The sequence below is a fragment of the Nicotiana tomentosiformis genome, chromosome 1 (genome assembly GCF_000390325.3).
Source record: "Nicotiana tomentosiformis chromosome 1, ASM39032v3, whole genome shotgun sequence".
NCBI classification, from domain to species: Eukaryota; Viridiplantae; Streptophyta; class Magnoliopsida; order Solanales; family Solanaceae; genus Nicotiana; species Nicotiana tomentosiformis.
Window position 1 is genome coordinate 48374480 of NC_090812.1, and position 14593 is coordinate 48389072.

Here is a 14593-nt window from a genome sequence, read left to right on the forward strand (position 1 = left end):
ACACCTCTCTTCTTTCGAAAATGGTTTAAAAATACCCCTCGTTATACTATTAGGTTATCTATACCCCTGCAGTCATACTTTGAGTTCAAATATACTCCCTTATTTAAACGGAGGGACACGTGTCATCGTCCTGTTGGTCAATTCTAAACATCTCCTAATTAATTAAAAAGACTCATTACCCATACCCGAATAATAATATTTTTTTTGTAAAAACTAGAAAAAACAAAAAGAAATTTTACTAAAAACTGAAAAAAACGAAAATATTTTTTTCCCCAGTATTTACAAAAAAAATGCTTTAAAAAACTGAAAAGTATTTTCTAAAATAATTTTTTTGTAAAAACTGGAAAAAAAACTGAAAATTAATTTTCTAAAGCAATTTTATTTGTAAAAACTGCAAAAAACTGATTTTTTTTTTTACTAAAAACTGGAAAAAAATACTTTTTTTTCTAGTTTTTACAAAAAAACTGCTTTAAAAAAAAAGCTGAAAAATATTTTCTAAAACAATATTTTTGTAAAAGCTAAAAAAAAAAACTAAAAAGTAATTTTCTAAAGCAATGTTTTTGTAAAAACTGAAAAAACAAATATTTTTTTTTTCAGTTTTTACTTAAAAATATTTCAGATTTTTTCAGTTTTTAATTGCTTTAGAAAATTAATTTTAAGTTTCTTTTTTTCAGTAAAAAAATATTTTCGTTTTTTCAGTTTTTAGTAATTTTTTAAAAAAATTCGGGTATGGGTAATGAGTCATTTTAATTAATTAGAAGATATTTAAAATTTGCCAATACGACGATGACATGTGTCCCTCCGTTTAAATGAGATTTATATTCGAATCCAAAGTATAAGCTTAGAGGTAATAGATAATCGAATAGTATAACGAGAGTTATTTTAGACCATTTTCGAAACTATAGCCACTATATTTGGCCTTTTGCCATTAATTCTAACATTTTGGCGTTAAGTGACTTTTCGTTGTATGAAAGGGAAAACAAAAGAGACGAGCAAACGGATTTAAACAACAAAAGGACACAACAAAGGATTGGAATTCAAAAACAGAAGCCTATTAGTCCAAAAATTACTCAGTAATTACACAACTAAGCAAACCCCATTTCATTTTTTCAACTCTCAACACTCCCATTGATCATCATTTGAAAAGCTTTTAATCACTCTCTGTATCCTCATCAAAAACCTCCCAACCCCACATAGAAAGGTGTGCCCTTTTACCATAATTATTAGAGTATATATAAAAATTTATTGCTACAAAGAATGATTATATATCAAGGTATAGTAGCAGTTGCAATGGCGAGAAATCCTTCTTTAATCAGAGCAGAACAGCCTATGGCTTCAGATCTCTCTTCAACCGACTGCACGGCTCTCCGCGGCGGCGCTTCCCTTCGCCGCCGCCGTGACCTCGTCTTCGTCGTTAATCCCCGAGGTTTTGTTTCTTTCATAAATTTTGTCTTTGTTGTTTTTTCGAATTAAGGTGTTGAATAACGTGTTTTTTTATTTTTATATTGGAATGCAATGAACTGAATTAATATAAAGGAATTAAATAGCAGCATTTGGGGATTGAGGTTTATATGATTGATTACTGTTTTGATTTTATTGGAGCAGGAGCTAATGGAACAACGGTTCAGCAATGGAAGAAGCTACTTCCTTTCCTTAGGTCTCGCTTTGGTGATGACTGTAATGTGAGTTTTTCCAACTTATGTTTTTTCCTTGCTTTTTTTTTTTTTCCGATGTTTAAGTTTCTAACTTTGGTAGAAAGTAGAACGTGTAATGTTTATTTTCTTGTTTTTATGAAAGTATTGTGTTTTCATATGAATTTGATGTTTTGTTTCAATATGTTAAGGCAATTTCTTTCAGAAGGTACAACTTTGTAATTGCTCACAAAAGCATATCTTTTCTTTATTTTCTACCCCTTTTTGAAAGTGAACCCCCCCCCCCCCCCCCCACACACACACACACACACACACCAGTTTCTGCAATCTATGGCTGTTTTTGGCGGATACCATTGTTATGACACTGAAAGATGCCTTCCGTTAGTAGACTTGTGAGAATGTTCATATAAAGTCAAGAACTATAACATACGGTAGTGGTCAATGCTCAGAACCACTTTCAAAATTCTCAAATACCAGGGTTGTTAGACTTCTCATGAACTAGATTGTATATGTTGAGTTAAATTTTGATTCCAGTACTTCTGGAAATTCAGGGTTTTGGTCAATGTAAGTTTTTACAACACGTCAAGGCTTTAAAAATGAATGAGGTGATGAAGCACATATTGGTAACATCTCTCTTTTTCATGCACGAGTATCCAAGAGATCCTCACAATCTTATTTTATGTTCTCCCAGTAAATACTAGAGAACCTAACATTTTTAAGCCTGCTCTTATTCTCAATTCTAAATTAAATATGGTGGGAGTATCATATAAGTTGATTTTCATAAGAATTTTCAACTGGTAGGATATACCCGTCCTACATGTAACTGATCGACGTGCTGTAACTTAAATGGAAATAAATGTCAAATGCAATGGCGCTGCTCCGATAGACTATAGTTCTTTATTAATGATTGTTTAGGTGAAAAAGTTCTCTCTATTTTGACCAGATATGCGAATCTTTAACTTCAGGTCCTTCTCATGCCATTGATATAACAAGAGAGGTAAACACCTAAACATCTGTGCTTTAAGCTAGTATCAGGTAGAATGCAGAAACTTTCATCTCAATTGTGCTGTCAGGCTATCCGTGAAGGAGCTGATGCTGTAATTGCAGTGGGCGGTGATGGGACTCTTCATGAGGTGCATCCTGCTTCTTTCTTGAAATCTAAAATCTCCTCTTTCTGCTTTCACACATCTGCTCACGTACATATAGTTAGCACAAAAGAAGGAAACTGAAAGGAGTGGTGTGGCTTGTGTTTGGCTATCACTTAAATTCTATATTTGTTTTTCCGCATTTGCCTCTGAACCTCTCTTGGGTTAAGATTTTCAGTTGTCTTTTCTTCTAAGGTTCATCCAACCTTAAGACACTTAGATAGTATTCTGGCACAGATAAGAAGAAAATTAATAACTCCCATTGCTTCTAGTAGCCCAGAACTGCTATCCAGTTAAAAACTGTCAAGTAACAAATAAACAGCAGGTGGAATAGTGTTCATGTAAGTTTCTCTCACCTGCCATTATGGGTAGCTGGTGGTAGTATATCATCATTTTGGCTTAGTCATAAAATTCCCTTATCACTTTTTCCTTGAAATTGTCTTATTGCTCGCTTTTCTTTGCTGCAACTTCTATGACAGCCAGCAGATATTATAGCTCAAACAGGGTTTCATGTTTTTTTTTCCTGTTGGCACATGATGTCTGTGCTCATTATTAACTTTTTGCTCAATTGTTTCAGGTTGTTAATGGCTTCTTCTGCAGTGGAAAACCTGTTTGTAATCATGATATGAACTCCAGCCATTCAACTGCTCTTGGCGTAAGTCACCATTGGCTGATTGGCGTTGTTTACATCAAATTGAAAAGCTTGTCTTGAGATTTTGTGAAGTTCATTTTGTGTGTTAGTTGCATCATAAACTGCTTGGTATCAATTATCATGTGAAGATACCTAAATGGTCTCCTTTCTTAACAGATAATCCCTTTAGGTACTGGATCTGACTTTGCCAGGACGCTTGGCTGGTAACTGGAACTTCTGCTGTTTTTGTAGCTTAATTTTTTGTCATTTCCTTGCATAGCGTATTGGTATTTATAGATAGTCTTGGTTCTCATCAGGAAAAATGATCCTCATGACGCCATAGAACGCATTGCTAAAGGTACTTGGCAGAAAGACTCCATCTCTTGCTGTAGAAACTTCTGATCTGAAATATTATTTTGTCTTCTAATAAAAAGGAGAGAAAAAGAGATGTCCTACTCTATAGTAACAGCTTCAGTATTTCTATCCTTCGCCTTCTCCTTCCTTTTGCTGAAGAAAGTCTGATTTAGGTCTTTTGTAGGGCTGAAATCCAAAATTGATGTTGGATGCATAACTGGAGAAATTGGAGAATCCCATTACTTCATCAATGTTGCCGATATTCATCTGTAAGGACAGTTTCTAAAGATTCCTAAGTCTAAGGTTATGTTTGACACTTGGTGAGGGGAGGGGAGGGGAATCTGCAATCCTGGATCCATTCCCACTCTGCTATTAATTGGATTGGTAATTCCTGTATTACTGCTGATTTCATTGCTCCGGAACCCCCGTAAAATTGTGATTCTTGTTAAGGTGTGAGTGAGGTTAATTCTTAGGAAGATTAGACAGGCTAGCCGTGTCCTTACATTCACCATAATCTACTCTATTCTATTTCCCTTTTATTTACCCCTTCAAGGCATTGAGTCTTCACCAAAATTTGGCATTGAATAAAACGATTAGACAGGCTAGGCTTGTCCTCTACATTCTCTGGATTTACTCCATTCTGTTCTCCTTGTATTTGCCCCTTCAAGGAATTGAGTCTTCACCAAAGTTAGGCATTGCATGGAAAAGGGGATCTGATTCTAGCATATAGCAAATTGTGGGAAAGGAACTAAAATTCCTGGCTTTGTCGCCTTCATTCCATTCTTAGTGAGTAGTCGTATTCTTGTGTGCCAATGCAGTTCTAGCTTCTGATCAGCAAATACATCTGATTGAACCTTGTAACTTCTAATGTTTTGCAGAAGTGCAAAAGCAGGTTATTATGCCTCAAGGTACAAGAAATTTGGAAACTTATGTTATGTTATTGGTGCTTTGCAAGCTTTCTTTCGGCACCACAACCAAGATTTAAGGATCAAGGTCAGTTTGGTTTACCTGCTGGAGTTGGGTATTTCTTAATTATTTGTAGCGAGGGTGGTGGTTCATTTTGCAATGCTCTGCATAGTCAATATATATTAGTCAGTCTTTCTGCTTTGCTTGTCCTTGCTTATCAGTAGAAAAACAACATGATGATCTAGGTTGATGAGGGGGACTGGGAAGTATGTTCCCAAGTAACTGCTCTTTGTATTGGGAATGCAAAATATTTTGGTGGCGGAATGAAGATTACACCAAATGCCAACCCCTCAAGCGGGGATTATGAGGTGGAATGATTTCTCTTTGCCTGTCCTTGGTCATTATTTTCAACATCTCTGTTTTCCAAGAACTGTTTAGATGTGACTTACTATGACTAATTACTTAATGTGCAGGTGGTCATCCTGCAGGACTTCAAGTGGTATGATTTCATTTTCAAAATGCATAAGCTGTACAATGGGACACACTTATCAGTGAAAAATGTATCTTCAAGAAGGTATAGCGCCACTGCTTCAGAAAGAAAAAATCATTTCTCATTTCTTCAAATTTATATTGTGATCCTGGTTGCCCCATTGCTTACAGCAGTGCAACAGTGCATGTTGCATCACTACAGAGTTTATACATACAGGGGCGTATCTAGGGGGGTTCCATGGGGCACGTGAACCCATGCTCCCCGCCCTAAATCATGTATAGTAATGTTATATTTTTTCAAAAAATATTTAAATGTATGTGTGTGCACTCATGCTCAAAGTATTATATGATGTTATGGTTATTGAGTGTACCTCTCTAGGTGAGGTTGTGAGTTCAAATCTTATGTCAATCTTGTTGTTTTTTCCTTTTTGTGTCTGGTATTATTTTTTGGGTATTAATTAAGTACTTTTTCTTTTTATTTCTTTTTTTGTTTGGTTAATTCTTTCAAAATTTACACATTGAAATTCTTATTCTTCTTTTGTCGCTGTAAAATCTTATATGATTAAACAAAATGTGCATATTAAAACTAGTAGCAGTGTATGATGTAGCATATAGTCAATAGGTTCAAATGATCTCAATATTTTCAACATGGAAAATAGATATAGATGTAAGAAAATTACTATTTAAAAAAACAAAAATTTGAACTTATAATTCCAAAAGTGCAATGGGTACTAAGAACTAAATGTTGAACCCGTAAAATTTATATTCTGGATCCACCTCTTCTTAATAGTGCACCCATCCTGCCGAAATCCTGGATCCGCCTCTGTATACATAGCTACTGGTTTTTGTTTCAGCTTTTGAGAAAGTATGTCTTTATGATTCTGTGTTTTAACACCTAGTCTTGGGGGTTTCCCAGGTCATATACTACAATATCCATAAGAACCTCCAATAGTCACTTTAAGGGGTCTTTGTGTATTCATATTTGAATCACGACTCTCATCTGTGACTGGGATGCTTTTCCTTCTCTTCGTCTGCGTTTCCTTATTAAGCACTTTAATGCAAAAGGTTCTTTGTCAAAGTATGAAAGTTGAGGAGTAAAATTTCTCCAGCAATTTTTTATTTGTGCATGATTCATTTAACATACGAGACACTAGAAATGAACTGTTTATAATCTACTTAGCTTGGTTTTTGTTTATGAGATTCTTCAACAGTTTTATTTGTCTTTGCAGGGCACGTTCAATTGAAGTCGAAGAGATTGGAAGCAATGGCTCGATATATGTTCAGTCTGATGGAGAATTCTTAGGATTCCTTCCTAGGAAGTTTTCTATACTACCTGGTGTTATTGAACTAATTTGCTAATCTTAGTATTACTCTTTTTAGATAAAAGCTTAATGAAAGGACATGATTTTGGAAATAATTTATTAAGCAGTTTCTGTACTCCAATTTGGAGGCAAGGTGGTAGATTTCATGTGTCTAAGCCCATAGTTGCAGAAGATTGAACCCACTGTAAATGCTAGATATTTGAACTGGTCATGTTAACATTTCATTGTCTGCATTTCACAGGTTCACAGTTAATTGCTGCAGTAATTTGTTGAAGTTCAAATTAGTTTATCTTTTTGAAATGTCTTAAACAATTTTGGGCAAAAAATTGTGCGTCGACAACATGAAGCAACATCCTGTGGACTCTTCTAACATGCACCTAGGGGTGGTTTGGTTACCTGAATTGTCACAAATTGTTTTGATATTAAATTTCGCACCAGTGGTGATGTATTTGGCTGGCTATGGGTTTTCGTATTACTAATATCCAAATTTGTCACACGAATTTCTGTACTATTTTATTAAAGGAGCATGTACATGATAAAAATGTCATTTATATTATCACTTTTTTAGTTAGATATTTTCTCTCGTATATTTCAAGAAAAGTTTGTGGTGTTGATTTAGAAGTTACTATAAAGTGTTTGAAATAAAATTATCATATTTAGTGCAATATTTCTTTATTTATATCATACTATAGCATGTCTCATTTTAAATTGCTTAAAATAGTTTTTATTATGAGATAACTGAAAATTGATATTATATAGTAGTATTTATTTTGATTATTAATTATAGTATGCTACTCATTTCAATAACAGAAGAAAACAAAAATAATATTTAAATTGGTAAGGTAATGAAAGTAGCTAAGTTTATCATTGGAACAAATACTCATCTAACTTAATACTTAAACACATGATTTAGATGCTAATACGATTGAACTAATATGTGATAACAAATGAGAATATTATAATGACTAATTATCATTTATCGAATTACGATTCATGTATAATTTGAGTAAGAATCTAATGCTCGGTGAGTGCCTTAATCAGTACATTTGTATCTTCAAACAGAGAATTTGAAATGTTAGTCTTGCAATATAGCCAAGTTTATATTTGTTCTGAGTATTACTAATTCTTTTTGGAATAAGATTGCATTGTAAAAATAACAAATGGAGTATTCCATTAATGGAAAAAGAGAAAAACAAAATTTCCGTGGTCAGTATTTAGTGAGGACAGATATTTTATAAGGCAAACCACGGGTCAAATAGTTCAATTTCAGCTTCCAACTGCCTAGCTTCTTTGTGTCTTTGCTATGGCAACTTTTACTTCTTTTGCTTCTATTAGAATTCCAAATCTTCAGTCCAGCGACCGACGTTCTATTTTCAAGCCAAATGGTAGTCAGAAAATACATAAGCTGTTGCGATGCAATGCTGAAAACTCAACAAGTAACTCATCCGACAGTACTAGCACTAGTAGCCAAGCTTCTGAGTCCGACAATTTGCTGCTAAAGATGGCTTGGTATGGTTCTGAGTTTCTTGGCATTGCTGCATCTTTTTTCCGTTCTCCGACGGATGCTGAAGCTGATTCTGAGGGGAATTTGGAACTTGAAATTGATGAGTCTGGACTTGTTGATCGTGCCCTTGTGGCTGATACTATTAAAGATGACTTCCAACGATCCTACTTCGTTACAGGTATTTTTGTTGAAGACAATTAACTAACATTTTCAATCAATCGATAAGTCAGAATTAATTCGAAATTAGTTGGGATTGGCTATATTAATCTTTTTTATATATATCTACAAAATTCTCATTTCTTGTTGTGTCATACTATTTGGATCAAGTTGGTTTGTCGAGTATTACTAAGGAATTATAGCTTTTTGGAGATTTCGGCAAGAAAATCTTGAAATAAGTTCCGCACTCTATCCTCTGATAAGAATAAATTAGTTGTATAATTTATTAAGTTAATGATAGGATCGGGAACCCGGGTAGTGCGGAATATAGCCAAACAACGATATAATGGCAATAACAAAGACAATGGAAGTTGATAACAACGACAATTAAAGTAGATAAAGAAGATACAAATTTAACGTGGTTCGGTCAAAGTGACCTACGTCCACAAGCGGAGAGGAGCAATTTACTATAACAATAAGAGTACAAAAGAGAGTACAAAATTAGAGTAAATACTCTAATTAATCCCAAATACCCTAAGAGAATAACCTCACAAGATCACTCCAAAGAAAGGGTTCACACAAGTGCTTCCCAACACTAACTCTCATACAAAACACTCTTAATAAAGGAAGAAAGGAAGAAACAAGAAATGAAGACTCAAGTCTTGTTGGTGTGTTTCCAAATGAGTAGAGAGTCCTCATTATATAGGAAGAGAAGAAACAAATACTTGGCCTAACAATTGGCCACATCCTCTCAAAATACAAGGCCATTTATTTGGCCAACAAGGCCTTAAATAAAAGGCTCCAAATGTGCCAACAAGGCTAACAAATAAAAAGCCTAAAAATAAGGCCACCTTTTACGGTTACAATAATTAAGTTGTATCAGAACTTGACAATTTGCTGTTTATGAGATCAACGATTAAGTATTGACACTTGCAAATCCAATTAGCTTAAAAGTCTTTTGCTTCAGGAAACCTGACCCTTAATGCATATGAAGAGAATTGTGAATTTGCGGATCCAGCAGGTTCCTTCAAAGGGCTTACTCGGTTTAAAAGGAATTGCACTAATTTTGGTTACCTTGTTGAGAGATCAAATATGAAACTCGTGAAGTGGGAGGACTTTGAGGTAAGATCACAATTGATTCTGTAGCAATTTTTCTTGCTTAGTTTTGATGTTTACCAAATGCGCTGTCTGTAAATACAGGAGAAGGCGATTGGTCACTGGCGTTTCAGTTGCATACTGTCATTTCCATGGAAGCCCATTCTTTCAGGTTTGTGAAATCACTGCTTTTACATATAGAAAGCGTTTCTTATTTTTATGGGACATTCTACTGACTCTGATGCTTGTCGTTGCCCTTAACTCAACGTTACATTCTATTGCAGCAACTGGTTATACAGAATACTATTTCAATGAGAAATCTGGAAAGGTATGCAGGCATATAGAGCATTGGAATGTCCCAAAGATGGCTCTTCTGAAGCAAATCATAAGGCCTAGTAAGGGAATATGGCAGAAAAAAGCCAGTGGTTGAAGTAGTAATAGCTAATGATCCCTGTGAATTACAAGCCTCAAACTGGCTCAAAAACACCACATGAACAAGAATATAAACAGCATCAATACACCAGATCGATACTTTTAAGAGGAGGAAGGGCTGTTATGTGAATGGCGTCGAAAAAGAATGAAGGATGAGAAGAAAAAACACCTGAACATGGGCTCTAGCGCATTAAGCTCAACACAAGTGTTGCAGAAGTAGGGGATAAATTTTTCTTGCAGCATTTCACGACCAATTTAAGCTTTGGCCTTTACATGAGAAGTCTCCCTTTGAGTGTTAAGTCTTGCAGTTGGTCATATATGTCATCACATATGTTGAATGAACTAGGCTTTAGGTAAATAAATATTAAATACAGAGTGTGTGCAAGTATCTGAAACAAATTTGTAGAGTTTTTTATCAAGTGTATTTATATTGTTGTTTAGGCCGGTTCAACAGATTCACACATAGAATTATGCTGCTTTCATGAGCAAAATACAGAGAATTTGACGCATTCTTCCTTATATTCTAGATGTTGTTATTCTTCTTAGAATAGAAGAGTTACTACTATTATATTGTTCAAGTGATAGTACATTGATATTCTTCATTTCACAAAATTTCCTCACTATAAGTTTATACTATGAAATATAAGATTTTGAATTCTTTCTTGTATATTCCTCTTTCAAAGTATATGAAGATTAGGAGCTCACAGCCTCACATGAAGCAGTGTCTTAGCTTTTCCTATACATGGCAATATATGTAATCTGGAGCTCCTTTCGATTTCAGACCTAAAACAGAAAAAGGAAAAGAAAAGAAAAACTCAAGTGGGGTGGGGGGGTACTACAAATAATGACATGAATAGTACTACAAATCCTCTTTAGTTTCTATCACTACAATTAGATGGTTTCACCTTCTCTGCATTCACCCACATCTACTAAAAGAGTGTCATTCTTGCTTGTTGGCAACACTCTGCAACAATTTCTTCTAGGAGACTGCTTGAAAACATTAAAAAAAAAAAAAAACATATTCATCAGCACATACCATAGTGACAAATACCTATTCAACAAAGATCACAAAACTAAAATTAATTACCTTATCCCATAAATTTGGATCAGGCTTCTTGTACACTTCCACGTGGCGTATGTCGGATGGATCAGCGCTAAGCCACTTGCACTTCTGTCCACGGACCCCATCATACACATATACGCTTGTTGTGTGATTGGTTGTCACGTATGCATTAGAGAACAAATAGAAAACTGGTCTTTGGCAAGCATTTTTATGATATGTTCTTGTGTTGAATGTGAAGGAATTCTCATCACCAGTTGCATACCAATCATTAAATGTTGTAATGGGCTTTTCCATTTCACGGGCCGATGAGATGCCCCTATTTATCTGGACCGAATAGCCCCACGAGACAGAAATGGTCCATCCCCTGGGCCTATCATAACATATGGACTGTTGCATGAGCCCAGCTGAGTCTAGTTTTATGGGCTTGTTGAGCCGTCTCAGGGCCTCAACTCGGCTTAATTTGGGGAACATGGGCTGGATTTTATCAAGATGATGAAGAGAAACTAGTGGTGCAATTGGATGGGCTGAGAGGAGGCCCATCACACTGCCATGTAGATCAAACTGTTCCAGGTAAATATTGTCTTATCGTTAAATCATCAAATAATAAGCATATATGCATAGAAAACAGATAAGAAAAATTAGTATCGGTGCAAAACAATCGGAATTGTTACTCCACATATAAATATAGTTTAAAATTCTAAAAAACATATAATTATACTAAACTTGCTACAATTATAATTAGTTTTACAAATAAATAGAGCATAAATAACACATTAATTTCTAAGCAAAGATAATTATAAATCAAATATATCTTGATACCTAGATGACTAGATTTTAAAAAACAAATATAAGATTTGAAAATTTATTTCCCCAAGGTGTGTGGATCGGTTTAACTATATACACAAGTCATATCGCTATTAATTAGTATTGTGATGCTCACCTTTTTGGTCCTATTGGTTTTATTTTTCTTGAGTGACTAATACCTTTGTTTTTCTATTTGTTATTTTTGATCTTATATTGGCTTAGTTCTACTTAAGTATTTTGATTTATATAAGTAGGTTGATGAGAAAGCTATATTGATATGATTTTAATTTACTCAGATGGAAAATTGTTTAGTTGAACTACCATTTTCCTAATATAGTACTAGTACTAGTATTTGTGTTGCTATTATTGAAACCACGGAAATAATTTCAGAAATGGGAAGGGACATATCCTAAGAAAGTAGATAATTGTAGGCAACCAACCCACTTTATCTGGGAAAGTGGTTTAGTATTTGAGGATTGGATGCCACAAAGCCACTAGCCAAAACCTACCAATTCTAATTCCCTATAACAACACATATTTTGCCCGGAAATATTGCAATTTGAATTAGATTAGAACCATTTTTTCGGATTAGATTAGAAGGTAAAGAGTGCTACAGAAAAGTAGTACATGATTAAATTTAAGACCATGATCCCATATATGGTTCTAGTCGATAAGACTTTATGCCACTTCTTTAGTAAACATCAAACCTATCTTACCCAAACCATACCACTAAATAGACTATGATTAAATTTTTACTTCCTCGTTCCTACCTGCATAAAAACAAAGGATATCTGATATACTATATCTGCTAGAACTAGCCAATGGGTGCAATAAAGATGTTGGGCTCACTTTTTTTCCTTAAATAAAATTACTATAACAATATTCGAGACTAATATTTAAAACCACATATTTGGTGATTTATATATGTCTTCTTAAACAATTTTGGTGCTACATGAACTCAAAAGTGGGTCAATTAATTTCGGAGAAAGAAGTTGGAAAATCGCCTTGCAATAAACTACAAAATCTCTCCCACTTTCCTTATCCGATCCCCTTCTTTAATTATTTGTTATTTTAGGGAATAAATATATTGTCCTTTAATTACGGACCTCGTAGTTGGTATGATTCCATTGACTCAATTAAACGAAAGGTCATGGTATTAACTACTAAGTTACCTAAGAAGAAGGACCGTAAATTGAATTCATGAGTTTAACTATCACGTAGAATACTAATAACAACCCGTCTCAATTCCAAACAAGAAGAACAAACCTGGTGAAATCCAACTTCTTTGGTGAGAGGAACTCCAAGTTCAGCCAAACAAGCTTGAATCCTATCATCTGATCCATACAAATGAGGATACTTCCCAATGCACTTATCTTGTATTTTCTCAAGAGCCTTAGCCAATGGATAACTTAAAGCAAAACCTCCACCTCCATATGCCATATTATATGAAAACTCATGATTCTGCCAATGTGTTTCCGATACACTCCCTATGTAATAATACTGATTATGATCATATTTCCTCAATACCCTAACCAAATTTTCAGGCACAAAAAATGTATCATCATCTCCCATCACAAACCATCTCACGTTTTTCAAATCCATCCTTACTGTTTCTGATATGATTCGCGATATACGAATTCCTGATCGATCGCCCTTTTTGTTAGTGTACTTAAATCTTGATGTGTCACTTGAAATCTTGATTTCTGGAAGAGAAGTAACGTTAGAATTACTCGAGCTGCTTTGATTCTTCGACATAGGTTTGTCTAACCATACAAATCCACGCATTTTATTTGGCTTCCACCATAATTTTACGTACTCTTTTCTATAATTCCATGTAGTACGTGACGATCCAATGCCAAAAACAATATGGTGAAGCTGAGTTTTTTCTGGGGTTTGGATAGTGTTTGCCTGGTTTTCTTCGTTAAATCTAATAAAAATACCTAAAGGTTTTTGGGTGGACTTGAATGAAGGGTTTAAGAAAATTAAAGAGTAAAAAACGCATAAAAGACAAAAGAAGAAGATGAAGGTGATCATGATTCTGGGAAGTACTCTTCTAAAAGTGTTTAGCACATTATTTGTTTCAGCAATAATAAAGGAGACCACATCTTGTGGTCTGTTTTTCATTGTTTGGCCTTTCTGGGATGTCAGAAAATCAAATTAACCAAAAAAAAAAAAAAAAATGTTCCTAGGAAAGAACAAAGTGACACTTCCTCTGCAAAACCTGAAATTTTCCCCAAATAATAAGGAAGGAGATGGAAGGGGAGAGGTTTAATTTGATGGAAATTGGGGATAATAAGGCTAGCTATTTGAAGTTTCAGTTTGATACAGACTCTAAAGTCTTAACACCTTTTTGAACACTTATAGGAGTAGAAGCTTGATACAAGTAAACAACCTTTCTTTTCTGGTTTAATTAATGATTGATTCGAGCATTCATTAAAAATAAAGTTTTTATTTTAAAGATAATTCTCTTGCAAAATAAGGTAAACTAATTGTGGTAGATATCCGTGTTTATTTGATTGGAAGTTCGAAAACAAACTATATATGCTAACTAATACTATATCATTGTATATTTGATATAATGCTACAAAGCAGCTGGCTTTTATAGTTCATGGACGGTTTACCATAAAAACAAGATTAGTTGATATAGAAGGAAAAAGAATATACTGGTATTATTAAACCTTATCCCTAAAAAGACTTGTTTAATATAAAAAATATCAACAAATTAATTAACATTAGTAAGTAGTAGCAAAGAGGATTTACCTGTTAATTTATTGGAGTTACTTCTTTGGGTAGTGAATTTGGTTTGTTAATTTGGAAATTCTTTCAAGTTTATTGTATAATAATATTTTTTTCCCCCGTGAATGGTAAGTGCGAGCTTAAGACGTTAAAATGAGTGATTAATGGAATCTTGAAAGCATTTTCGGAATAAAATATACACTTGCCCAAAAACATCATAGCTCGTTACTTAATTGGTCAAAAGATGGAATCTTGCTGTAAAATAAAGTAATTTCAACTACGTATTAGCTTTCTGGAATCTTCT

At 34.2% G+C, this 14593-nt stretch overlaps 3 protein-coding genes across 4 annotated transcripts; 2 read left to right on the forward strand and 1 right to left on the reverse strand.

The window, feature by feature from the left end:
- Positions 1-1033: 1033 nt before the first annotated feature.
- Positions 1034-6783, forward strand: LOC104115477 (sphingoid long-chain bases kinase 2, mitochondrial). 2 transcript variants are annotated; one of them, XM_009626122.4, is made up of 12 exons: positions 1034-1426; positions 1606-1682; positions 2596-2649; positions 2726-2785; positions 3375-3452; positions 3606-3652; positions 3746-3786; positions 3967-4051; positions 4661-4775; positions 4934-5056; positions 5162-5262; positions 6407-6783. In XM_009626122.4, the coding sequence occupies exons 1-12, from the start codon at positions 1258-1260 to the stop codon at positions 6534-6536; spliced, it is 1080 nt and encodes a 359-aa protein (XP_009624417.1). In that variant the 5' UTR covers positions 1034-1257; the 3' UTR covers positions 6537-6783. The 2 variants fall into 2 exon arrangements, with proteins under 2 accessions (XP_009624417.1, XP_009624425.1); XM_009626130.4 differs by having other exon boundaries at positions 1131-1426; positions 5162-5187.
- Positions 6784-7744: 961 nt separating this feature from the next.
- On the forward strand, positions 7745-10205 carry LOC104115462 (uncharacterized). The gene is made up of 4 exons (XM_009626107.4): positions 7745-8181; positions 9127-9281; positions 9360-9426; positions 9539-10205. The coding sequence occupies exons 1-4, from the start codon at positions 7803-7805 to the stop codon at positions 9682-9684; spliced, it is 747 nt and encodes a 248-aa protein (XP_009624402.1). The 5' UTR covers positions 7745-7802; the 3' UTR covers positions 9685-10205.
- Positions 10206-10329: 124 nt separating this feature from the next.
- LOC104115469 (uncharacterized) lies at positions 10330-13945 on the reverse strand. The gene is made up of 3 exons (XM_009626113.4): positions 12820-13945; positions 10774-11310; positions 10330-10673 (listed from the first exon to the last, which is right to left on the reverse strand). Exons 1-3 carry the CDS (start codon positions 13675-13677, stop codon positions 10578-10580), a joined length of 1491 nt encoding a protein of 496 aa, XP_009624408.1. The 5' UTR covers positions 13678-13945; the 3' UTR covers positions 10330-10577.
- Between the last annotated feature and the right edge of the window lie 648 nt (positions 13946-14593).

What these genes read in the sequence shown, in the direction of transcription:
- LOC104115462 (XM_009626107.4), top strand. Translation starts at nt 7,803, where the DNA reads ATGGCAACTTTTACTTCTTTTGCTTCTATTAGAATTCCAAATCTTCAG. An exon ending in TGAAGTGGGAGGACTTTGAG is followed by an intron (nt 9,282 to 9,359) that starts GTAAGATCACAA and finishes CTGTAAATACAG; the next exon opens with GAGAAGGCGATTGGTCACTG. An exon ending in ATGGAAGCCCATTCTTTCAG is followed by an intron (nt 9,427 to 9,538) that starts GTTTGTGAAATC and finishes ATTCTATTGCAG; the next exon opens with CAACTGGTTATACAGAATAC.
- LOC104115469 (XM_009626113.4), bottom strand. Translation starts at nt 13,677, where the DNA reads ATGAAAAACAGACCACAAGATGTGGTCTCCTTTATTATTGCTGAAACA. An exon ending in AAGAAGTTGGATTTCACCAG is followed by an intron (nt 11,311 to 12,819) that starts GTTTGTTCTTCT and finishes TACCTGGAACAG; the next exon opens with TTTGATCTACATGGCAGTGT. An exon ending in ATCCAAATTTATGGGATAAG is followed by an intron (nt 10,674 to 10,773) that starts GTAATTAATTTT and finishes GTTTTCAAGCAG; the next exon opens with TCTCCTAGAAGAAATTGTTG.
- LOC104115477 (XM_009626122.4), top strand. Translation starts at nt 1,258, where the DNA reads ATGATTATATATCAAGGTATAGTAGCAGTTGCAATGGCGAGAAATCCT. An exon ending in GCCATTCAACTGCTCTTGGC is followed by an intron (nt 3,453 to 3,605) that starts GTAAGTCACCAT and finishes CTTTCTTAACAG; the next exon opens with ATAATCCCTTTAGGTACTGG. An exon ending in ACCAAGATTTAAGGATCAAG is followed by an intron (nt 4,776 to 4,933) that starts GTCAGTTTGGTT and finishes ATGATGATCTAG; the next exon opens with GTTGATGAGGGGGACTGGGA.